At 35.8% G+C, this 25,783-nt stretch overlaps 3 protein-coding genes across 4 annotated transcripts; all 3 read left to right on the top strand.

The window, feature by feature from the left end:
- The first annotated feature begins 879 nt into the window (after positions 1-879).
- Positions 880-6,363, top strand: LOC133669687 (phosphatidylinositol 3,4,5-trisphosphate 3-phosphatase and protein-tyrosine-phosphatase PTEN2A-like). Of its 2 annotated transcripts, none has more exons than XM_062089921.1 (13): positions 880-1,079; positions 1,477-1,989; positions 2,469-2,570; positions 2,656-2,712; positions 3,401-3,466; positions 3,583-3,759; positions 3,877-3,963; positions 4,074-4,138; positions 4,210-4,286; positions 4,848-4,894; positions 5,063-5,193; positions 5,290-5,359; positions 5,558-6,363. In XM_062089921.1, exons 2-13 carry the CDS (start codon positions 1,555-1,557, stop codon positions 6,089-6,091), a joined length of 1,848 nt encoding a protein of 615 aa, XP_061945905.1. In that variant the 5' UTR covers positions 880-1,079; positions 1,477-1,554; the 3' UTR covers positions 6,092-6,363. The 2 variants fall into 2 exon arrangements, with proteins under 2 accessions (XP_061945905.1, XP_061945911.1); XM_062089927.1 differs by having other exon boundaries at positions 1,480-1,989.
- A 1,461-nt stretch (positions 6,364-7,824) lies between these two features.
- Positions 7,825-11,212, top strand: LOC133679106 (elicitor-responsive protein 1). Its single transcript, XM_062101620.1, has 7 exons — positions 7,825-8,047; positions 8,173-8,277; positions 8,378-8,504; positions 8,612-8,683; positions 10,359-10,404; positions 10,523-10,814; positions 10,919-11,212. Exons 1-7 carry the CDS (start codon positions 8,005-8,007, stop codon positions 10,954-10,956), a joined length of 723 nt encoding a protein of 240 aa, XP_061957604.1. The 5' UTR covers positions 7,825-8,004; the 3' UTR covers positions 10,957-11,212.
- A 5,009-nt stretch (positions 11,213-16,221) lies between these two features.
- LOC133691942 (cyclin-D3-1) lies at positions 16,222-18,260 on the top strand. The gene is made up of 4 exons (XM_062112572.1): positions 16,222-16,990; positions 17,076-17,277; positions 17,441-17,571; positions 17,698-18,260. Exons 1-4 carry the CDS (start codon positions 16,475-16,477, stop codon positions 17,992-17,994), a joined length of 1,146 nt encoding a protein of 381 aa, XP_061968556.1. The 5' UTR covers positions 16,222-16,474; the 3' UTR covers positions 17,995-18,260.
- Positions 18,261-25,783: the final 7,523 nt, after the last annotated feature.

Below are 25,783 nucleotides of genomic sequence, written 5' to 3' on the forward strand. Positions count from 1 at the left end.
ACTTTGGTCATTTTCTATGTTTTTTTTAAATAGAATTTTTTTTTCAATTTTATCATATGCAATATTGAATCAATTGATAATTAAGTTTAATAATTTATTTTAATTTACCTTTTTTGAAGATATACTGGTCTCATAATTAGGATCGCGAGTTTTAGTATTTAATCCCAGTTAAACCAAATTTGGCAAGTTAACCTATGTTAAACCGTGTTTTTTTTTGAGATATTATCTTGGTCTTATAAATTGGGTTATGAGTTTATCAGATTAACTCAGGTTGTTTTTTAGATTCTTTACTTAATTGATTTTTTTTTTAATCTCATCCTTCAATACCAGGCTGATTGAGAATTGAATTTTGTAATTTGTTTCAATTTTTTTCCTATAGGGTTTTTCAGTTTTATAACATGGGTCGTAAACTGAGAATTAAGCTTTTATAATTTATTTTTTATGAAGTTATCATAGTTTTATAATCCAAGTCGTGGATTTGACATGTTAACCCAAGTCAATTTAATATGTTGTTATCTTAATATCAGAAAAGGATATCATCTCAAATTTTTTTTAATTAAACTATATTTTTACATATCATTTTAGATTGCTTTTAGACTCATAAAGTTTATCGAATCATATCAAATTAACTCTCCCACGGTTTAAATTTTTTTTATTAGAAAAAAATTAACAATATCTGAATAATTTTTTTATATTAAAAAAAAAATTAACGCGATTCATAGCACTTAGCAGGTGAATGATCTGGTATTTAATTTATTTGTGCTAAACTACTAAATTAACAATTTTCTGAACGGTACCGTTTTCCTTGTGCCTGGTCTTCTCTGATACCCCGCCCCTGTAAAATGGTCAATGTGCATCCCCATATATCTCTACCGTTGGATCACAACAAAAGACAATCAGCAATCACCATCCCTCTTCCTATTTTTGATAACCAATTGACCAAACCGATCACGTGAAGTAACGCGATCACCAACAAACAATTTCATTTCATTAACTGATAACCTCAATCTCCATAAATCCCCCTCCTCTCCCTCCCTGCCAAACCCTAATTTATCTTTCACAAATCGAATCTCAATCAGGTAACAATCACTGCCTTAGATCTCAAATCGTTGCATTCAGTTTGCTCTTTCGTTATTTTCAATCCAAATTCACATCTCTTTTACTGTTTAATCACCGTGATTTTCGTTTGAATCTAAATCCTCGTAATCTGGTTCTAGTTTACTACTGCGTGGATCGATAATTTTTTAATGCTTTTGATTATCAAGTAGGTTTAGTGGGCTGCAAGCCTAAGGTTGATTCAAATGACTCAGTTTTCTCAAAATGGGAGTGGAAGCAGCTAAACATGTTTTTTAATGAGAGCTTTGGGCTTTGGTTCTATATTACATTTGAATTGTTTCCATGGTATTCATTTATGATGGTTGTTTTGGTAAGTGGAGTAATTGCTTATGACGCTCTTATGTTGTTTTTTACCTGCAGTAGTTTGCAATAGTGACTATCTATGTTGGTTTCTTGAGCATTGCTGTTCAATAATTATCAAGACATTTGAGAACAAGAATGGATTCTGAATCTGCTGATACACCACCTCCATCTGTTAAAGCTCCTGATACACAACCTCCTCCTCCTCCTGCTGCTGCTGATCCCGTGCCTGAGAATCCTGCAAGTGATGCGCCATCAAAACTCTCTGCAGCTGGCATAACGTCATGGGCCAAAAGTTTAAAAATCCCCCAGCCATTGACTTCTTCGCCAGATGACTCACCAACTGGCAACGCTGGAAAATCAACCTTTGCACGTTTTACTAGTGGATTTGGACTGCGCTTGTCTCCAAAATCTCCTGCAGCAGATGATAGTCCTGAAGGAACTTCAGCAAGTTCACAATCTGGCTTATTTGGAACAATCACTAAAGGGTTAGTTGATACATCTAAGAATGCAGTGAAGGCAGTGCAGGTCAAAGCTCGGCATGCTGTCTCTCAAAATAAGCGAAGATATCAGGTAGGATGATGGCTGCTGTAAAATTGTTGTAGTCTTGTGTAACGGGATCATATATTGCTTTCCTTTTGGTTTAATTCTTGTTCTTTCTGTGTTGGTTAAAATTGCTTCCATGATTTCTTGGTGGGGATTCTTTTTTAAACAATTTATCCGAGAAGAGATATTATGTTCTGAAACTACATAAATTGTTCGTACCCTTTATTTTTCTGTTGACTATCTTTGTTGTTTACTTTGTTATTTGCGTAGCATATCTTTTATTGAGGAAGTGTCTGAGATAGAAGTTGCTCATACATGTTTAGAAATTGAGCCGCATTCCTAATTGACACCTAGCTTACTGGGATTTTATGAATATAGGATCACAAGGGTAAAGTCACGAGTAGGATAATTCATGCTTATTTTGTAATAGTTTATCTTCAATTAGGATTTTATTTTATTTCCAACTTTACATCTGATGATAATTTTGGGTGTATATCTCTCTCCAGGAAGGAGGTTTTGATTTGGATATGACATATATCACAGAGAATATAATTGCCATGGGGTTTCCTGCTGGTGATATGAGTTCTGGTTTTTTTGGATATGTCGAGGTAAGCTAGTCAATTTGCACTGTAAAGTAGCTGTATTGTCGTAATTAAATATTTCACTGTTAATGCATCAAGCTATCTGATGCAGGGATTCTATAGAAACCACATGGAAGAAGTGATCAAGTTTTTTGAAACCCATCACAAGGTAATAATGCATTCAATGATATGTATGTTATGTCTTTCTCTATTTTTTTTTTACTTTATGCTGCTTTGTTCCGTGTCAACTATTGTAACATGCATTCATTTGATAATTGGCTTGTTCATTGTTGGGAGATTATATTTTATGTGACAACACGCTTTACCATAGAACTGTTCTGTTACATTTTGTCAATATTTTCTGCTTGGAAGGGAGTGGCGCTTGTCCTGGTTGATGCAATGTGCTGCACTTTCTGCGTAATTTGGAATCTGACATTGAATTGTACAAATCATCTAAATTCATGCATGTGTGATTTGGATCAAGTGGCTCCATGCATGAAATTTGTGGTTAGCACTCCATGCATGCAACATGCCTTCTGAGTTTCAGCTACAGTTGCATTCATTGATATTTTCCCTCTTGATAAGAATGCTGAGTTCCACTTCATGTGATCTTAATTTGCTGTCCTCCTTTCAAAGATGACTCTAGCTAATGGGTAGTTATAAGTTATATCTTTTACTCTATGTTGTTAATATAGTTTTTTTTTTGGGGCCATGCTCAGCTCAATTTAAATAAAAAAAGGACACCTTTTGGTTCTGAACTTAGCTTCTCCATTCATGACACAGTTGAATTTTAATCTTTATTTCATTTCTAGTATCGAAATATTCTGTTTTACCTTTGATTCACTTTCTATGTGCAGGACAAGTATAAAGTGTACAATCTTTGTTGTGAAAGGCTGTATGATGCATCATTGTTTGAAGGAAAGGTGAATGCAACATTACCTATTTTGTTGTTTCATGTTTAATGCCAGTCTTGCTGAGGCTGTTCCTGGAAAGCCATATGGTTGATTCTTATATCTTCTATGTTGAACACTTGCATCAGGTGGCTAGTTTTCCATTTGATGACCACAATTGCCCCCCAATTCAGCTAATAACATCATTCTGTCAAAGTGCTTACTTGTGGTTGAAGGAGGATATTGAGAATGTCGTGGTTGTGCACTGTAAGGCTGGGATGGCACGGACAGGGCTGATGATTTCTAGCCTTCTTCTTTACTTAAAGGTCAGAGATATGACAAGTTCCTTAATAAAGAGGAATTGGAAGGGACATAGAGTGACGCACTTCTGTTTTCTGGCTGAGATTTTTTCATCTGTAGACTCATTTTCCATCTTTATGCAGTTTTTCCCTACCGCGGAGGAGTCTATTGACTACTACAACCAGAAGAGGTGTTTTGATGCAAAAGGGCTTGTTCTGCCCAGTCAAATTGTGGGTTAATTATTGCATTTATTTATTAAAAAATGCACATTGAGGATACTTCCTCTATATGTTGAGGTTCTGTATATCTTGTCTAAGAATTTTTTCTTTCTTTTTTGAAGAGATATGTAAAATATTTTGAGCGTATCTTAACATACTTCAATGGAGAAAACCAGCCTGGGCGTAGGTATACTTCTGGCTCAATGTTTTTTGCAAGCATCTATGTTTTTGTTGTTACTGACAACACCATTTAAGCAGGTGCATGCTCAGGGGATTTCGGCTTCACAGGTGCCCTTATTGGATCAGGCCGTCAATTACCATCTCTGATCATAATGGTGCGTTTTGTTATTTATGCTGTGCCTTTTTTTTTTAGCTTGGCAATCCATTTGACCGCAAGAAGGTCAATGTCTGCTCATTTTGTTCATGTTGTTCCCCCTTCATACTTTATTATAAAAAATTATCTGGGTCTGCTCTATTTGATGGTTTTATCTGTGTATATTTAGCTTATTGATTGATCTGACCTTATTCTCAGATTTGATCTTTTTTGTGAACTCTGTAACCTGTCTGTCTTTTGTAATGTTTAGTTTGTAGGACTACATTGCATAGGCTTGGGTACTAGCTCCCTTTTGTTTCTCTATCTATTTCTTTCTTAATAATATTTTGATGAATTGAAAGACAGCTATAGACTCAATCCCTTGCCCAATTCTAACATGTGTGTGTGTCTGCCACGCAAGCTTATGGGTGTAAACACTTGTAGAAGAGGTATATCCATAGTACATTGAGATTGGGAATAAAATTTTTGAACAAAAATAAAGGCAGCCCAAATTTTAGTTAAAATAATACACTACGATGCTACCTTTAGTTTGGATTTCTCTAATGCTTTCTCCCATTCACAGGTGTTCTCTTCTCCTCAAAAAAGCATCCCAGAACCAAGGATTTGTCGGTAGGTCTCCTTGGGTACATGGCAGCAATAAGTAAAGTGTCAATACTCCATTAAAAGTTTTCTTTTGGATCTCTTTGTCCATCCCAATTTTTTTTTAAAATTTATTCTGAACTTTGCTTCATCCTTGTAAGCCTTTGAGTTTTCACAAATGCTTCTTTCCTTCTACAGCCAGAAGATTACTGGTTTAGTGCTCCCAAGAAAGGGGTTATGGTCTTTGCTTTGCCAGGGGAGCCTGGTCTGACGGAGGTGGCTGGAGACTTCAAAGTTCATTTTCATGACCGCCAAGGGGATTTTTACTTGTACGTTCCCTGGTCTTCTCCCTTGTGAATGGATCTCTTTTTAGATTTTAAGAATAGAAAATGAAGAGCTTTACTTATGCTCCTTTGGAATTTCAGTTGGTTGAACACGCAGTTTATGGAGAACAGAAAAATCTTGAACACCAGTGATATTGATGGGTTTGATAAGGTAAAGGACCTTGAACATTTTGTTGTTAATTTTTTATCTGAAGAATTGCTTGTCCTTGGTGCAGCAATAACTAACTAATTCTCGATAGCTAGATTATTTTTTATTTATTAACTAGAGTGAGAATGGCTGTAACTATGTCGATATCAATGTTTTCAACCTTCTCTATCTACATAATAATATGGCTGGATTTTTGTGCAGAGGAAACTGCCTTCCCCAGGATTTCAGGTTGAGGTCGTGCTAGTAGATTATGATGGCACTGTTTCAACCAGGTCAAATATTGAAACTGCTGTGAAGAACTCAGATGAAGGTTCAAGTACTGCTCCTGCATCAGTTGATGCAGGTACAACTGCACCAAACCAAAATAAAGACTCAGCAAGTAATGATAAAGATGATGTGTTCTCGGATAGTGAGGCAGAGGAATCAGTATCTTCCAAACAAAAGCAGGCTCAAGCATCCTCTGCAGGGGGTGAAACAGCTGCCACACCTGCCCCTAGTTCTGGAACTGATAACAAAACAGAAAAAGTCGCCAGTTTAACCCAAGCAACTGAACAGTTTTCTCTGGGAAACACGGGCTCCCAGCAGTCGCATGCCCCTGCTCAGCCTAAAATTGAAGCCGTGGGTGGAACAGTCTCAAGCCTTGAGGCTAACAACGCCCAAAGTGAATTCAAGGCAATGGCTGCTGATGCATCTGTTTTTACCTTTGGAGATGATGAAGACTACGAAAGTGAGTGAGCAAGGAGGAGCACTTGTGTCCCTCCTGCAAAGATCTGTACATGAATCAGTTTGCTGGTCATACGCGTGCCTGTTGGTCATGTGTTCCGCCAAGGTCTTTATCTGGCTTGTTATTTTTTGTTAGTCAAAAGGCAGGCTGGAGGCGACAATAATCAGTGCATTATTTTGTGGCATCAAATTAGTGGGAATTGTTTCATTACTTTTATTGAGAAAAAGATGTACTGCTCTGTACATTAGTAAATTGATATTATTTGGAAAGGTTTATAGGCAAATTTGCTTCTGCTTCTTGCTTTGAATTTCAAGAACATAAGCTGTTCTCTGCCCACTGCCCTCGAAAACAATCTCATGGAAATCGTGGGCTTGCCTCCACGGCTCGCGACCTGGTTCTTGCTTCTGTTCGAGGTTGTGATTGTCAGCAACGAGACGCGAACACAACAGCCCTAGCCCCTTCTTTTATCTGCGCGCGAAGAATAGCATTGGACCTGATTATTTGTAGACTTGGACCATTTCAACTACTTGGATCATCGCTGTAAGACATTATCTTGGTCAATGTCAATAAAAGACGCAGGGAAGGTGGGCCCTCGTTTCGTTCTTTTTTGAAAAATAATGAAGGTGGGCCCCCTAGTTGCCTTCCAGATTGTACATGTCCTGGGTCAACAGGCTGTGTATCTCTTAATTTAAAGAACAGATAATTAAAAAAACGCTGTGCCCACTTGTTTGTAGCTGGTGAAGTGATCTAAAATTATTCTAAGGAATAATCTAATTTTATGGCTAAGAACATGTCGTATTTGGTAACCATATTTTGTTCATTGAAAAATTCCCTGCTCAATAAATTTGAATGGATCTATATAATCGAAGCGGTCCTCTCGATTAGTTAGGTTTTGATTCCATTTATTTTTATTGGAAAAGCTTTTGATTTCTAAATCTCCATTCCTTTTCTTCCAGGCTTGAATCTAAAATCGCCGAAAATCTTAAAATCTTGTGAGTTTTTCTTGCATACATACAATAAACGAATTGGAATTCAAACCTGAGAAATAACTTTAAGTCGAAAGTATAATTTAAAACTCATTTCACTAGTTGGAAATTAAGGTAAGATAATGTTTGTTTTTGTGCTGAAAAAATATTTTTTAAAAAAATTAATATTTTTTAGTGCTTTTAAATCATATTAAAAATAAATTTTAAAAAATAAAAAAATATTATTTTAATATATTTTAAAATAAAAATTATTTTAAAAAACAAGTAGCGAATAATTAAAATGTCTTAGTGCAAACCACGCTCCCTTAAATTTTAAATTTTATTTTACTAAAAATTAATTTTTATATATTTTCCCATCTTAAAAAATATTTAAAAAAAAATAAAAAACTATTATTTTATTACATTTATGAACAAACAACAAATTAAATTATAACTGCTAATATAATTCTGAATAGGCATTGTGTGTCACAATATCCAAAAAGAGAAAATCAATGATTTTATTTTCTTCCTCGGGAAAAAGAAGAAGAAGCCATCTCCCTTTTTTTTTAATTTCCAATTTCCACCTCTACTCGGACAAGAAGAATACTTTTAAATTTTTTATAACAAGAGAAAAACTCAATGCTATATTTTTTTTCCCCGAAAAAAATTAAGCAAAAAAACGAAAGAGCGTGTTGCTGACGAAGGCGCGTAAACCAGTTTCCAAACATTAAAAACGAAATTACCCAGAAAATCACTGCAGTTTTTCTTTCTTCAACTCTAAGGACCCATGAAAAAACAAGCAGACACGCCCTGACGCGCATGTATAAACGTGCTGCTTAAAACCAAGCGGCGATTGATTAATCAGCCTCGGACGTGGTTTTATTTCAAAGTCAACCGTATTGTGGATAAATATTACAAGCCTCCTCCCTTTTCTTTTCTCTCATAGCTATCTTTGTAAAATGTCGGTTTCTGGTATTCAAGGCCATCTTCTTGAAGTCACCGGTATGCTTTTTTTCTTCTTAATTTTGTTTTATTTCACGTGATTAAGCAAACGCTTTATTTCGTTCTTCTTTTTTTGTTTTGAAATTGATTGTTATTTGTTATTTGTTATTTGTTTTTTTATGCAGTTGTTGGGTGTACTAAATTGAAGGACACTGAATGGATTTCGAGACAAGATCCTTACGTTTGTGTTGAATATGGTAGCAATAAGTTTCGCACTAGAACCTGCACTGGTACTTAATCTTCTACTATCCTGCACATAGATCTCAATCTGGCTTTAATTTGAAGTTTATTTTGAGCAGAACTGGTATTTATAATGATTGTTTTTTTTAGATGGAGGCAAAAATCCTACATTCCAAGAGAAGTTTGTGTTTACACTAATTGAAGGGTTAAGAGAGATAGGTGTTGCTGTTTGGAACAGCAATACCCTAACTTTTGATGATTTTATCGGCAGCGGAAAGTAATTAGTCTTTAACCTCTTTTACTTAATTATGCTTTTCTCTGTTGATCCTTGTGGCTTTTGGCTTTAATTTGACATTGATTTTTTTTTTATGTTACTGTGTATAGGATTCAATTGCACAAGGTTCTATCGCAGGGTTTTGACGATACAACTTGGCCACTTCAATCTAAAACTGGAAGGTATTTATAACTGCAATTTGCATGATTTAACTGCGAAAGAGGATCGGTCTAGCTTTATCTGTTAAGTTCCCTTTCATTGAATGCCAATATTCTGAAATAGTGATTTCTATTTGATTAGAATGGGGCGATTAGCTTCTTTTGAAAAACATGTGTTCTGATTTTGATGGTTTGTACATAGAATTAATGATGGATTGGTGAAGTTGGGCCTGAGCTCGAGACCTTTTGTCTCCTGTTTTGCAAGAATACTAATGAGATACAAGCCATTTGGTATATTGCGTTGAATTCATATCAAAGAAGGAAAATGAAGATTTTAGACATTGAATTGGATGTCAGTTAGAGTGCATGTCTACAGATACATGCGATATTTTTTTGCATTGACAAACTGTTGTATGATTTGATTTTGTGGTGATGTTATACCATATTGGAAATCAATTGCAAATTAATTTTGGTGCTTTCCACTATATTTACTTTCAGTTTATCAACTTTTATGTGGTAGATTTCTTCCCACTGGCCACTGAATGCTATTGCTTGCAAGTTGGTGAGGTTTCTCCATCTGTATGCATTCAACTTTGTGAGGCAAAGATGGGGAAGAAATGACCACTCAAGTTTGAAACACAGGACTAGGATATTGCCTTAATGCTTTGTGGAGGATATTGTCTTTCCATTTTGAGGCTGAAAGAATACAACTCTCTGCTTCTCTTTAGAGTGACCATATTATTTTTGGTGCCGATATGAAGTGGTTCATATGCATATTTCATCCTTATACTATGTTTGTTTAGGAGGGTTGAGGGGTAGAGGAGGAAAAGATGGGGCTAAAACCCTCCCATCTTTGTTTGGTTTTCACTGCTAAATGGAAGGAAAGGTGGGGTTTGGAGGGTTCAAACCCTTCAAATAAATTAAAAATCTTAACACCTCAAATTAGGGTGTTTAGTGGGGATAAGATTATTAAATGACACAAATAACCCTTACTAAGAATAAGAAGTGTTTAATGGGGTTAAGATTATTCAAAATGACACATTATATTTACCAAGATTAAAAAACTAACTTCTTTTTACCCATTAAGGCTATTTTTGTAATAGTCACTCCTACTTTTTTTTTTAATCTCCATTCCCTTCCTTTCCATTCCATTCCCTTGCATAACCAAAAAAGAAGTGTTTAGGGCCTACTTGGTAGTGTGGCGTGGTGCGGTTGAAACTGTGTTTTCCACCAATCATAATTTTAAAAGTGTTTGGTTAATCAACACACACCACGGTTTTGCATGGGTCCTACTAAAAACTCTCTTGAAACCTTGGTTAAGAAAAGCTATAATTTGTAGCTTTTCTTAAACCTATATTTTCAAACCACAACCCCAAAAACTACCATAATGCCAAACACACACCAACCCCACCCTTCCATCCAAACATGGTGTTAATAAATTTTCACAACCCCTCCATTCCTCTACCAAATTAGTTAGGCTAATTTCATATCCCACAAAAAGTTGCATTGATACTCCTGGATTAGATATCAATAAACCAAATATGCTGCGTCATTGATAACAGACACACACACTGCCATGTTTTTGCTCCAAATCATGATGTGGGAGTTCACTGGTTACACATGTTTTTCGCCTGTTTGGTAGTAGTCTCATAGCACATCTTTTCTAAAGTGTGCATTTGTTTTTTTTCCGTGATCACAGGTATGCTGGAGAAGTAAGATTGATAATACACTATGCAAATGCGAATGTAAGCTATCTCTATGGTGCTGTTACAACTTACAATTTCATATAGTGAAAGAGCTCTTATCTTTTATGAAGATATTTTGATTGGTGGAAGCTGAATAACTGTGTATTATTTCTTGCAGAAAGCAGCAGCAGGCTATGCTCCTTCAGCACCACAATATGGAGCCCCTGTTCCTCAAGTCTCATATTACTCTGCACCACCACCAGCGCATGGAGCTCCTTATGGACAACCATCGACAGCATACACAGGCTCATCTCCTTATCCATCATACCCTCCTAGTTCAGCTTATCCACCATCAGCGTATCCCCCACCACCAGCTGCAACTTATCCTCCTGCACCGTATCCGGCTCCTTCAGCATATCCTCCACAACCATATCCACCTCCACCTCAAGCTTCACCCTACTATCCTCCAGGTAACTGAACGGTTCATTTTCGTACTTAGAGAGTCAGAGACTGATATTCTTTCTAGTAATAATGTTAAAATAATCATTTTGACTCCTTTTTTTTTTCCCTCCAGGCCCGTTCCCTGGAATCTATCCTCCACCACCGTACTAAAGTGATGCTTCAGGATGTCCAGTGTGAAGAAGCAACAAGTAGAATGAACTGCTTTGTAAAGAACACTAGGTTTTAGTGATGCTAGTTTTTCCTCTACCTTGAGGAGTTCTTTATATTTCTTGACCAAGTATTTTCCATGGATATATCTCACTTTGCAAGATAGTTTTATTACTCGTTGTATGCTTTCTTGGGCTGTTAATGACCAGCTGTCGCAGCGTGTTTCAGTAATATAAAGAGTTCAGTGTGCTTTCATTCAGAGACTGTTTTAGATCTTCCTGCTGCTATTCTCGTGCTCCAACTTTAGTTTTCATCATCTGTATGTTATTCCTCCCACACGCACACAGATGAACACTCGTGCACACAAAAACAAACACAGAGATACATACCCGCTCCAGGGATCTTGCTCTTGACAAACAACAGGCTAGAGCCAAGCCATCAATGCGAAGGTAAGACCATGGTAATGTGATTAGCGGTTCAGATCGTCTCATGTAAAAAGGATATTTAGTCATCTGTAAGACAAGAGGATGCCAGTTATCGCCCTTGTGGGTTGAGCTTTATTTGAAAGCCTTGGATCGGTGCCCTTTCAAATTAAGATCTCAGCTGATGCATTTCGGATTGCAGTAACCCTAACGTCACCAAGCTTTAGGCACCCCAAGTATCTCTTTTGATACTTGGAATGCGATTAATTATCCATCACCAAAAGCTTACAGCGAGGACCTCATTTTGTTTAAAAAAAGAAGAAGAGGAAAACCCAAAATCTTGACAGACGGGCTTGCAATTTGTTGCAGGATAAGCATTGACAGGGTCAGACTTCTGAGCCAGTGTCTAAGAATATTACTGGTTTTAACTTTGATCAAAATATTAGGTGAGTGGTTGCTTTCACTCTTGAAGTACAGTATGAGTAGGTGCTTTCTCTGTTCATTTAAAGTATAAATCTTTATCGTTAGAGCTCATCATTTTTACCTTTGCATTGATGGGATAGGTTAACTAGAAGCACTTGGTTCAAGAGATGCATGCGTTCATTGGCCTGTCTTTCGGTTAGAATCTCTAGTATTAATCCCACGTCCTCTTCCAGCATTTGATCATAATCATCACCCATTAACTTAATCGCTCGAGATCTTCCAACATCATTAATTATGAGCACTTGTAAATCATTGGCTTTGCCCTGGGCCTGGAATATACAAGGTCACAGTCCAGATGTATCTGATATCATTGGATTTTTTAAAAAAAAAATTAGTTTTTTTTCTTAATGTTTTTGAATCTGTTTTAATATTAAAAATAATTTTTAAAAAATAAAAAATATTATCTTAATACATTTTTAAATAATAAATATTTTAAAAATTAACCATTATAATGCTTCTAAACACACATACGCGAGTAGTGGCTGCCATGTGACTAGTTATTCGAGGATGAGTCAAAGGTGCCAGGTTCAACTGGGCACTTTATTAAGCAGTTGTGTGATGGACGCGTGCACAGTTTTCTGGGGTCACAGGCAAAGTGAGACATCATTGGTGAGTTTGAAAGGTTTTAGTTATAGTGGATGACAAATTTACCTCTCTCTAACTAGTGAGCGCTTTGTGGTTTGATTTTTGAATCTTTAAAGCAGCCATTGTGAACGAAACACAATAAAAATAGAAACCAGCCAGAGTCACCAAAAAGCTGGAGGTGCTTGGAAAGCATGGTGCTATGTCAACAACAGATCAAATTAACGTTTTCATTTTTATTCACTAAAAGCTGATTTAATCGCAATGGTGGATTATTATTAGACCTAATCTTTCATAAATGCCCTGGCTATATTATGATGTCGACAGCCATGGAACCAAGTACTGATTCGGACTTGGCTCGGTGGTTAAAGTTGGCATTCATCTTGTTTATGTCCCCATTAATTGAAATGTACTTGTGAAATTATAGTCTACAAGGAGAGAATGCTATAATTTACTAAAATTTGCCACGACGTTACCATTTTTTCCTCTCAAAAAACAACGATAACACCGGCGACTCCCAGAAGCCCTGCCATGGTGGATTGATTCTCAATACTCGAGATATCATTTGGTGCGTGGGAAAGTGTTGCTTAGAACCAAATATTGGAGAGCTAAACTCGGTGCTAAAGATTGTTAATTTTGACTATCAACAAGGATGATATTACAGCTAATTCATGATGCTTATGATGAAAAGGTGGAGTGCGATTTGCTGACGAATAACAGTGCATCGACTCTTGCCAAGACGGGCGAGATTATGACCATGAAATTTCCCTCCTCGACTCCTTGATTTCAAGATTAATGCCACTAGTAAAAGAGAATCTACATGGAAGTGGGACTCGAGCCATATTTTTTTGCATCATTGCAAGTGGATGCTTGAAATAGATCCAAGATGCAAGCTACCAAAATTATTCTGGGGAAGAGTACTAAATGTTATCATGTGTGGTGCTGTCTCGGAAGTTAACTTCTGTCTACAGACGAGAAGAAGAACTCTTGGAAGTTCCTCGGTGTTAACTTCTGTAAGGTCAATAATCCCTTTTGTCCACTACGTTGTTTAATGATTTTACATGTGTTAGGTACATTTTAAAAAAGAAGAAGATGAATTTACTTCCAAGAAATGTAAATCGAGATGCGGAAATTGTTCAAACACATGATCATGCTCTTCGATTCTTAAGAATATAGTGTGGAAAAATGCCCCCTGGTTCGAACTGTTGATAGTCTCTCAACAGTCACCAACTGCGTGGAAAAATGGGAATGAGACCAATTATGTTGACCGTGACAATGGTGGCATGGTTCATCTGCTTGGTTGAGATTAAAATTATAATTTCTTATTAATCGAGGAGATTTAGTGGAGTTAGCTGAAGCATATGCATCGTGAGGGAAACTTTGAATGTATGATAGGTGCCGCGATGTAATTGCTTTACGGAAATATATTTACATCACAAAATATATTAATTTATATTTTCTTTGAATGTTTTTGTATCCTTATAACAAAAAAATCTAAAATCATTCCAAAAAAAATTAAATTAATGATTTTTCAACATGTATGCACTTTACAAAAAAATTAAAAAATTAAAAAATTTTAATTTTTATGTAGTTATTATAATCCCATAACCTGAGTTATAAGTTTTACAGGTTAGCCGTGTTGACTCGAATAATTTCTTTATCTTTCTTTAAATTATTTTTTTGTCAACTTCATCTTTTAACATAAAATTGATCGAGAATTAAGTTTTATAATTACCTTTTGATTTGCTTTTCATGGAGCTATTACGATGTCATGATCCATGAAACAATTTTTGCGGGTTAGTTATGTTGATTTTGGTTTTTTTTTTGTCCTTCTTTTAATTGAATATTTTTTTTTCAATTTCATTATTTAATATTAGATTGGTTAAGGATGAGACTTTATAATTTCTTTATAATTTGCTTTTTATGGAGTTATCTAGTCTCCTGATTTGAGTTTGGTAGGTTAACTTAAATTAACTCTAGTTGTTATTTTATCCCTTTTTTCCAATTCAATTATTAAACATTGAGTTTGTTGGGAATTGGACTTTATAATATTTTTTTAATTTGCTTTTCATGGGTTTATCACGGTCTTATGACATGGTTCACGGATTAGGCCAGTTGACTCAGGTTTTCTTTGTCCTTTTTATAGTTGATTTATTTTTCAATTTCATCCTTCAATATTAGGTTAATTGAAAATCATGCTTTATAATTTGCTTTGATTTGCATTATATGAAGTTATCATGGTCCCATAACTCGGGTTATGAGTTTGGTCGATTGACTTGATCCAAGTTTGACAGGTTAATCCAGGTTGTTTCAACTCATTTTTTTAGTTGAATTTTGTTTTTAATTTCATGTATTAACATTAGTATAATTGAGAATTGTGTTTAATAATTTCTTTGACTTGCTTTTTATTTCATGACTTGAATAACGACTTTGACAAGTTAGCCCAAATTAATCTGAAATATTATCATTTTAATATTTTAAAGAAAATAGTATTTTGAATTTTTTTTAGTTAAATTATATATATATTTTTAATTATTTAAGTTATCTTTTAACCTAATAAGTCATCTCAGGTTAATAATAAAAATAATTCAATTTTTTAAATGAAATCAATTTTTTTTTTGCTTGAAATATAAGCTAAGGTAACAGTAAGTCTAGTAACAGCACTTACATGATTACATTAAACAGGGGGGAGATTTTGATTCCATTGACACCCACAAAATCTTTTATAGTACATTTGCAATATTACCTGTCTTTACTGTGTCAGAGAGAAAAAAAAAAAACAGAGTTGATCTTACATAATTGATGCCAAAAAGAAGTCAAAACAAATAAAAAGCTGGAGTGAAAAATAGGAAGAGGCCAAGAGAGGGTGAACTTTTGAGTGCATGCCAATTACCCAAGAAAGAGGAGGGTACACCTTATCATGGTGGTTCTAAGGCTGTCACTGGCCGCACCGCAGACGACCAGACACCATCAAATTTAATGACTTTTCTTTTTCTGTTTTTTCTCAGTCCAGATTTTTATTTTTTACTTTTAAATTCGGTGACCAAGATGTGAGTGAGAGTCAGCTTCTTTTTTTTTTTTTTTTTTTGCGTGTTGTTCACCACACGCAGTTAAAGACAGTGAATCTAACGGACAGGTAAGGTAGTTGACTTCATGTCCTGGGTTGGTGTCGAGTGGAAAAGGAATGTGTGAATCCGCGTGGATGGAAAGTGCTCTGCCTTGTTCGATCTCTTGCATGGCTTGTCTTTTGGGATTTCTCTTCCTCAGCCCACCTCGCATAACAGAAGATTTCGAGTCCAAAATCTTATCGTGATTTTTTCCCTTTGTTTTTCCTTTCTTCTTAAATTCCCCCCTTAAAATCGATGGTGAGAGGGCTGAGTATTACCTTGCTTTACTGTGATTATCAATCTATAAAAACAATATCCATAATTATTGTTAAACAAATCATAAATTGAGAATATGTAAATTAATACAATCTAGAAATATAAAAAAATAATTTTCCAAGCACCCTGTATCACTCACATAGCGGGTCGAAAACTCTAATACCAAGACCAAAATCCCTGCGTGTCCCTCTACCCTTCTCAATTCTAGAGCAGCAAACAGCACGGTGGCTTTAAATAGGTTGGTCTAAAGAGGTTCCGGCTTGATTTGTGTGCCGTTTCGCACATTTTCTGCTCGGCAAACAGAACACACCGAAAGCACAAAAAGGAAAAAAATAAAAAGACTTTCAAACCAAACCCAAACACCTACCTTTATGTTATACTATTATATATTGCCACATTAAGAAAAAAGAAAAACAGAAAACAAAAGGAGACAAGCGTGAAACCCACCCTGTTAAAAATCAACCCCTCCCTTTCGTTTTCTTTCTCTCCTCTCTTCCATCCTCTCTTCACTCCCTGGCTGCCACTCTCTCTATCTTGCACCACCACAGAGAAAAAAGATCCTCAAGACAAACAAGAGAGAGGGGGAGAGGGACAATGGGTTCTTATTTGTGTATTGAATAGTGTACCAAAACCTCTTCTTCTTGGAGGAAGATGGCGATACCAAAACAACAAGAACTAGAACAAAATGAACTAAACTCACAACAAGAACAAAACGCTTCATTCCTGCTAGATGCACTCTACTGTGAAGAGGGGAGATGGGAAGATGAACCAGAAGAAGAGGTTTTGCAAGAGAGTACTTTTGTGAATGATCTTTTTCCACTTTCATTGCTTGAACAAGATTTGTTCTGGGAAGATGAGGAACTTCTCTCACTCTTCTCTAAAGAACAAGAACAGCAAGCTTCTGTTAGTGTCAACAATGTAGCAGACGATCCTTTTCTTTCCAGGGCTCGTCAAGAAGCCGTGGAGTGGATGCTTAAGGTCATTGCTCATTATGGATTTTCAGCTCTCACATCAATCTTGGCTTTCAATTATCTTGATAGGTTTCTTTCTGGCCCTTGTTATCAAAGAGATAGTAGGCCTTGGATGATCCAACTTGTGGCTGTCACTTGTCTTTCTTTGGCTGCCAAAGTTGAAGAGACTCATGTTCCTTTTCTCTTAGACCTGCAAGTATGTTCGTTGTTGTTGTTGTTGTTGTTATCACTTCTTGATTCTAAGATTGTCACTCAAGGGTTTTCTTTCTGTTCTGTTTTAGGTGGAGGACACAAAATATGTGTTTGAGGCCAAAACCATTCAAAGAATGGAGCTCTTAGTACTTTCAACACTGAAATGGAAGATGCACCCAGTGACTCCACTGTCATTTCTTGATCATATCATCAGGAGGCTTGGGTTGAAGACCCATGTTCATTGGGAGTTTCTGAGGAGATGTGAGCATCTCCTTCTCTCTGTTGTCTCTGGTAAGTAAAGCATAGCTGTCTTCGAAATCTCATCTTGACTTTAATTTAGAATCTTCGATAAGAACAAAGTGTAAAGAAAGATTCCTTCTTTAGTTTTACTTTTGGTTCCTCATCGTATGATTTACGTTTAGTGTCTTATGCTTCTTTAATTTCGTTGTTGTAGATTCAAGATCTGTCAGTTATCTTCCTTCTGTATTAGCCACTGCTACAATGATGCATGTTATAGACCAAGTTGAGACCTTCAATCCCATTGACTACCAGAACCAGCTTCTTGATGTTCTCAAAATAACCAAGGTTCGTATATCTTGACATTATTCATTATTTTTGTCTTGTATTTAAGGCCTTAATACGGCCACATTTTGTACTCATATTATTGCGCATGACATTAATGTCTCAACAACTGCATCTGTTTGTTAACAGGAAAAAGTAAATGGATGTTACGGTCTGATTCTGGAGCTATCAAGGAACCGAACCACTGCCAATAACAAGTCTCAAAAGAGAAAGTTTGAACCCATGCCTAGCAGCCCTAGTGGCGTAATTGGTGCTGTTTTGAGCTCTGACAGCTCAAACGATTCTTGGGCTGTGCAAGGGTCATCAGTCTCTTCGTCACCAGAACCTCTCTTTAAGAAGAGCAGAACCCAAGACAAATGGGTCTTTGCGGACATCGTTAGCAGCCCGCCTTCATCTCTCTCTCTCTCTACCCATCTCTTTCTCTAAAAATCTGCCATAGTAATATTGTTACTATGTTGATTAGCTCTCTCTTTAAATTGCCTCCCATCTTGACAATTCCAAAGTTCCCCACCATAGATATGCATCATGAGAGGGTGGCCATTTAAAGAAGAGGGGCAAGAGAGTCATCTCCCTTATTAACGTCTCTTGCGCATGCTCTTCTTCCTTTTCATGTACAAGTCTCTTTGAGAGCATACTTTATATGGACATGTTGATATTATATTCATAAAATAAACTCAAAATCATTTTTGTTCGTTCGTGTTTATATTCACTTGTTTGCTTCTATTGCTGAGATATGAATTAAATTTTGCTTCAAATTGAGATGGAACTAAGGAATTAGACTATTCTTCTTCTGTAGAATCCAAGATCTTGTTACGAAAAATCTTCAACTCTAAGGGCAGAATGACACGTAGGTGTGTTCTGTGGGTCAGATACAAATTAACTTAGTTGCATTAATACTAGTACTGGATGTGTAAACTACCATCACTAGATGATTAAGGATAAATAATTGTTAGATAGAGATCATGGTTTTGTCTGTTTGCATGTGAGAAGAGGAGCAGCTTGTCGGCCAGTGGGTTAATGGGGCTTGGTTTTCGGGAGAGACTTCGATTGGGAGGGTTTTGACCACGCAAGAAGAGCCAACCTTCCTTTTGTAGTCGGTCGAGTGTGACCGTAATTCCCTCCCTCTCTCTCTCTCTCTCTCTCAACTCAATAACCTAATCCCCAACTAAACAAACACCATCCATTGCTCTTAGATTTTCTGTATCTTTTTTGTTCAAAGTGCTGCTCGTATGGTGGTGTCCTGTTACCAGGGGCCATAGACTAACAGAGACTTCTTTCTTTCCCTGTTCACCCAAAGAGGAGCCTGAGTAAAACCACGAAGCTTGCATGGATATGTAAGGTTGGGTTTATGCCAAATATTCGACGATCACCATTTGCATCAGCAAGGATATCTTTTTGCACAACCACCAAACTCTGTTATATATAATTGTACAGGTGAGAAAAATATTGTGTTATAGCTATTTATATCGCTAGTGAATTTCATAAGATGAAAAACATAAAAATAAAAATTTATTCCTATAAATTAACACTACAATTTCGCAATTATAACACAATTTTAAACACAACATTTTTAATTTCATAAGGATTTCAAACATGCTGCCTCGTAGGATTTTTTTTCCCCTTGTAATTGCCATAGGCACGTAACCTTATTAGTAGGTGGATGCGTGGTGTTAGAAGCTCGAGATTTTGAAGGGAAAATCTAAGCATACTATACTAGCTTTTCATGCTGCGTGGGCAAATGGGCAAGACTGCAAATATATGTAGGCCAATGCGTGTCACTATCGTTAGAAAAAGTCTCCAGTATAATATTTATAGGCAGTCCTATCATATCTAGCTAGATGTTCCCTCCATTGCCAAATCTTGTTGGCTTGATAGTTGAATGACTTTCCCATTCAAGAGATACCAAAATAAACTTGTCTAAAGAGTAACTAATGTCTGGATTATTAACCAGATATATATAGTAATTACTAGCACGCTGTAAAAGCATTATTGTCTTTCTTTCTTCTTTTTTTGAAAAAAAAAAAGAAGGTAAGTTCTCCCATTATCTTATGCTCAATAATCTCGAATTCCTGATTGGTCAATTAAGTACCAACGCGTACTATAGCGCTAGCATCGATAAAACGACAATCAAAAGAATGCTCATTGGTGCTTTTCCCTGATCCCCTTCAAACAATAGAGTTACTTAGCATATATAGCTTTGGTATAGACTAATCTTTTCTTGATCCTCTCCTTTATGGGTTGTTATCAATGGGATTAGACTGAGTTCTAGGTTAAAGTAGTGTATCACAAAAGCTGGGAATACCCACTACGCTATAAAGTTTACGTATACTTCTTGGTCGCCCTTCCTAAATTGCACGATGCCCTATTTTAGTGGACTCTAAATACAGGACATGCTCAACCCTTTTGGTACCTCTTTTGCTTTTTTTTCCTTTAATTTCCCCCCTTCCTTTTTTCACGTGTTGCACGCTAGCGTTATTTATGTTAATCTATGCAGTGCATGCCAGCCACCCTCGTCGAAAAATGTTAATCCGCAAAATATGATGCAAGACTATCGTCATGAATAATTGTACAGTAGGTTACTGTGTATTGTGGTAGCATCCTTAAATTAGATTTTTAAGAAGTGTTTTCTTGATTCTTTTTTTTTTTTTGGTTTATCTGTTTTGATCATCAGGGCATCATGGGGTAAAGCTTCCCACACCAATATTTACAATTAAGTATGTACATCTTTTTGAAAAACAAAATGCATAATTTTATCTTGGTTAAAATTTACGCTTTGTAGCATTCATAATTTATATTTAGGTTATTCCTTAAAATTATTTTTTTAAATAAAAAATAATAGCAAGAGAACTGATATTGTGGAAAAAGCTGGCCGAAGAAGATCCCAGGTATGTACAGAAAAATCGGGTTGAATTTTTGGACAAATTTGGACCATAATTATATGTAGATTTAAGATAAAATTAAATGATCATTAGACGAATTTACATAAAAATTAAATCCAGTGACATAATTAGATTTTTAATAGGCCAATTTCATTTAATCATGGACCAAATTAAGAGTTTAATTATGTTTAAGAATTGATTTGGGTCAAATTAAAGGATTTAATTAAATACAAGAATTTAATTATACTTTAAACGGGTCATATTAATTTTATTTGGGACTCAATTGATGAAAACTTAAGTTTGGGAGCCTAATTTGAGCTTAATTGAGAAGATTGAATTTTTAGAGTACCAAACTTAATTTTTATAAAATCAATTGGTTTAAATTAAGGCTAAAATTGCAAGAAAATTGAAAGTTTAGGGTCAATTGGAGGCTAAATTGAAGAAATTTACAGCTTAAGACCTTTTTGAAAAAGGCACCGAAATTTGGTGACTAAATTGATCGGAATCAAGGGTGAAATTGAATAGATTTGAAAGTTTAATGGTCAATTGAGAGTCAATTTATATAAATCCAATACCATGAATCAAAATGAAAAATGCACTAAAATTCGGGGCTAATGTCAAAGTTTGGAAGAGGTAAAATTACATAAAATTAAAAGTTTTAGGCCAATCAGGAGTGCAATTCAAGGAATCAGAAACTGAAGGACTAAATTGAACTTTGATCAAATCCCTATATTAAAACTCTAGAATCCAAAATGACATAATTTTATTTAATTGAAACGATGCGTTTTGTCCAAAACAACGTCGTTTTTTACCTAAACAGTAAAAAAAGAGAGGAACTAGATGACATGTCGTCTGGTTATTGCTTATCATCTTTTGTTTTTTTTCCAGAAAAGTTGTCCGGGTGACTATTTTCCAGGGGCATTTAATGCTTCATCCCTTCACCAAACTTGACAAAACATACACCATTATGATGACCATACATTTAACTATACCCCGGTATGGTTTATTCTAGCTGATTGACACTACAGCTGCCGTGTCACTAGCCCAAAGAGGACAATTCAAACAGTCTTTAACTGCCAAAATTTGACAGTTCATGATGACCAATTTGAGCCAATGGTTAAGATCCTTCTAGGTTGAATCAAGAGCCAAGATTTGTCCTAATAAAGATAAAATGGTCATATAAATAGGGGTAGGTTCCATGCATTGGGGGGTAAAGTTGACAAAAAAAAAATCAACCTTTTTCTAGTTTCTATTTTTCATCTCCCAAACAGTTTTCTTCCACTTCTTTTACCATGCCTCCACCGCCATTATTGCCCAGCCACACGCCGGACTTCCCAACACTAGCAACTAGCCACCTCCCACACCAGGTAGCCTTCTTCTCCTCCCTATTTTGCTAGAAAACCATGGTCATTTGCATGCAGAATCGTTGTTGGGTTGGGCCATCGACCATGCGAGCCTAGGCTGAACCCGTTTCAGCATAGCTTAGATGGTTGGGCAGAGTCCAGCCCAAACTAGAGTGAGAGAGAGAGAGAGAGGTTTGTTGGGTCGCAGTTGGCCTAACCCAACTAAGTCGGGTTGAACCCGTTCCAACCCAGTCCAGATGGTTGGGCCGGGTATTGCCCAATTCATATTTAATAAATAAATAATATAATAATATTAAAAATATTTGTGAAATCCTCATATGTTTTTTCAATTATTTTTTAAAATATCAAGATGTAGACTTACACTGTAAGATATAGTCCCGATATTACAAATACCTTATTTTCTCCAAAACTTTTCTTTAAAAAAATTCAAAAATTTTAAATTAATTTCCTCTTTCCAAAAATATAAAAAATATGTTTTGTCTTTCTGCATACGATCAAACCCTAAAAGTTTTTCATGCATATTTTCTAAAAAAGAGATACATGGTTTTATTATATTTAAAAAAATACAAAATGAATTTCATAACCAGTTTATGATTATCTGTTAGGCTTTGGTCAAAATATTAAAAATCCTTCAACAATTACTTTGTTTAATTAATATCTGGAATGTTATAATTTAGCTATAGATTTTAATACTTGGGGTTCAAGATTACATTGTAAAGTATATCTTCAGGTATTGAAGATATAAAATGCAAAATAAATACGATGCTAAAATGTAAACTTTAAAATGGTTAGGATTTAACCCGATAAGATGAAGACTTTCTCATTAAGGGAGATTTGTTTTAGACTTTAGAAAAAGACCAATGAATAGAAACTTGACCTAGAAAAATAATTAAACAACAATGCAGCTTACCTTAAGTAGAGTGCACCGAGAGTGATGCGTCTTCCTCTTGCCTAACCAGTCTCTTATCTTGACTCTCGCAGACCATAGGTTTCCCAGTAGTTATAATACTAGGTGGTAACTCCTGAACTTCATAATCATAATTTTATAATTATATATACCTAAAATCCTCTTTTCACTATCACTCAGGAGGTAGACCATCTGTTCGACATCATACGCGTTACAACAATAGTTTTAAAGATTAAACTAAGCATGCAACACAGGAACCAATCAAGTCATAATACAAAATTAATACAAATCCATAGAAAGTAAGGTTAAGACCTAAATGTCCTTATCTGTGAGATTTATTGACAAACAAAAATTAACTAACTAGTCAACAGTTGAATTTGCTTCTAGATAACCATGTTGAATCTTCACCCCTAGGTCTCTATCTATGTCAATTAAAGCATAGTTGACATCTACTTTAATTTGGTTTCTCGAGATGAAGTCTCTGAAAAAGAATTGAATCTAACTCAAGATTCATTTTTATAATTACCAAGTTCTAGGCTAACTCTAAACTACACAACACCATCCATAATTTAGCCTTGACAAAAGATTAGTAACCAATGTTAATACCAAAACCTCCAATTCAGGATCCCAAGCTATCACGAATAAATCCTCCTGAACTATCAACACCTGGATTTCCTTTGTTATTTCCATCCACATTAAGTTTTACACATTAGTCAGGTGAGTATTTCTAACTAATTTAACTTATTTGCTTTTGATTTGCTAAAATAGTATTGCCCACTGGCATTAACAACTTAATGTCAACAACTAAAGAATTTACTAATAGATTGGCATCAGTCAATATATATTTTTTTTAAATGTAAAAAAATATTAAGAGTATATAGAATGTTTTAAGCCTCTTGAGTTTGGTAATCATGCTAGACCTGAAACTCTTGGGTCTAGCAGTAAGTCAATGCCCGGGTCTAGCGTGACCCAAACGCCTGGGCCTGGCAACCATGCCAGACTCATGCTACATGGGTCTGGTGGCCAAGCCAGATCAAAGACTTGGGTCTGGCACCAAACATGGCTGCTAGCTCACGCCTGGGTTTGACACCAAACATGGTTGCCAGACCCAAGCAACCATGCCAGACTCATGCTGCATGGGTCTGGTGGCCAAGCCAGATCAGAGACTTGGGTCTGGCACCAAACATGGCTGCTAGCTCACGCCTGGGTTTGACACCAAACATGGTTGCCAGACCCAAGAAAATAACAAAAGACAGAGGACAATTGTGCACTTTAGTTGTCGGGAGAGAGAAAAGAAAGGAAAAATACAAACAATCGATCACCAACGGCAATCCAACCATGATATGTCTACACACGCCACACCGTGTGAAAGAGGACACGTCTTCACATCTATCTAGATGGCGAATGACCAGATTTGGCCACCAGGAGACGTCTCACGCGCTTTTTTAATGGCGCGGGTGCTGCCCGCTCACTGGGACTTGTGGAACATGCGTCGAAAACTTTTTGAAAAAAAATAGAAAAGATAACGTGACCATACTAAAACGTCTCCATGGTCCTTTTAATTACACACCATACCCAAGAAAATTTCACTGTCACAGTTTACAGTAATTTGTATTTAGAGCTACAGTAAAAACCTCACACTTTTTAGTTTTATTTGTAATTGCATGAATTGGATTTGAGTAGGGGAGAATCCTACATCGAACATGGTGTTTGGAAATGTGGTTGCGGTTGCTTTTCAAAGTACTTTTCACTCGAAAATGCATCAAAATAATATTTTTTTATTGTAAAAAAATTATTTTTAATATTAGTACATTAAAATGATCTGAAAATATAAAAAAATAATTTCAAGTAAAAAAAAAATAAATTTTTTTAAAATATTTTTAAAATACAAAAACAAACACTTGCGAAAGATAAGCCACACCACTGCACCAAAAACAACGGACCATGGGTTTCCCTCCTCGGTGATGTGGCTTGCAGACAGGTTGCTAATTAGCCATGGCCCCATATCAACAACAAAAAAACTAGTCCTGTCTCTAGCTTTGAAAAAAGGAACACCAGCAAGCGGGCAGTCCCTCATCAGAAGCATTATGGTTTCCAACTCATTTTGACAATGCTGACAGTGTGGATTGGTGGCTAAGTGTCCACGTATCCTCATTTCATTAGACATGATCCTTCCATAAAATGCACAATTAATGGATATTTGTTATTAGTGGTATTCTCTTCTATAACAAAAAAAAAAAAAAAAAAAAGAGGAGAAGAATTCAAAGGAAAGCATTTTCCATACCATCGTGAGAATTTAAAAGAAAACGAGGCTGATATGGAACTAACCCATGTGAAATATGAAGAAAATAATGTGATACAATATCTTTTCCAATAAAATAAAATTTAAATATCAATAACTTCAATTTTATTAATTATAATATTATAAAAGAGTACCGTTTCCCTTTGTATATTATGAGATCACCTCAAAAGAAAAAAAAATATTTTTTTTATTTATATATACTCCAATGATAAAAATGAAATCATTCGTTTAAACCCGTTAATCTACAGTGGAGATACCCTAGAGAGTTCGAAGAAATTACAAGATCCAAAGATTAGTGTGCATAAACCCTGTCACAAGCAATGCCAATTGAGCGAAGAAAACAAGAAGTCTTGTCACGAAAGAAAATACAAGAGGACAGAAAAAGGTTTTGGTTTGTAGTAGTTTGATGGAAGAGTCACTCAACTACTAATCTATAAAAGGTAAAAACTAAAAAGGTGAATGGTGGGAGATTTTGAATTTGGGAGACAAAATCTTTCATGTCGTGGAGAGCTGTCTTGTTTCCCTTTTCTTTTTGGTTTCTCCGCTTTAAGGTTAGCAGAGTGTAGATGTTAGCTAGCTAATAAGTAGATGTGCATGCCTAGTGCTCGTGATTCTAGAGAGAGAGAGGGTTGTTTTTTCCAAGGGAAACAGCTCGCTCTCCAGGTCCAAAGATTTCGAGGCCAGTCTGTCCCTACACCAATAATTGCAGAATAATGTGATAATGGCAATGGCTTTACCATTGCGATCTTAAACTTTCTTTTGA

This window comes from Populus nigra, chromosome 1, assembly GCF_951802175.1.
Source record: "Populus nigra chromosome 1, ddPopNigr1.1, whole genome shotgun sequence".
Lineage (NCBI taxonomy): Eukaryota > Viridiplantae > Streptophyta > Magnoliopsida > Malpighiales > Salicaceae > Populus > Populus nigra.

Coding starts and splice junctions, on each gene's coding strand:
- LOC133669687 (XM_062089921.1), top strand. CDS start 1,555: ATGGATTCTGAATCTGCTGATACACCACCTCCATCTGTTAAAGCTCCT. Junction 3,467..3,582: donor CATCATTGTTTGAAGGAAAG/GTGAATGCAACA, acceptor CACTTGCATCAG/GTGGCTAGTTTTCCATTTGA. Junction 4,895..5,062: donor CCAGAACCAAGGATTTGTCG/GTAGGTCTCCTT, acceptor TTCCTTCTACAG/CCAGAAGATTACTGGTTTAG.
- LOC133691942 (XM_062112572.1), top strand. CDS start 16,475: ATGGCGATACCAAAACAACAAGAACTAGAACAAAATGAACTAAACTCA. Junction 16,991..17,075: donor CTTTTCTCTTAGACCTGCAA/GTATGTTCGTTG, acceptor GTTCTGTTTTAG/GTGGAGGACACAAAATATGT. Junction 17,278..17,440: donor CCTTCTCTCTGTTGTCTCTG/GTAAGTAAAGCA, acceptor TCGTTGTTGTAG/ATTCAAGATCTGTCAGTTAT.
- LOC133679106 (XM_062101620.1), top strand. CDS start 8,005: ATGTCGGTTTCTGGTATTCAAGGCCATCTTCTTGAAGTCACCG. Junction 8,048..8,172: donor CCATCTTCTTGAAGTCACCG/GTATGCTTTTTT, acceptor TTTTTTATGCAG/TTGTTGGGTGTACTAAATTG. Junction 8,278..8,377: donor TCGCACTAGAACCTGCACTG/GTACTTAATCTT, acceptor TGTTTTTTTTAG/ATGGAGGCAAAAATCCTACA.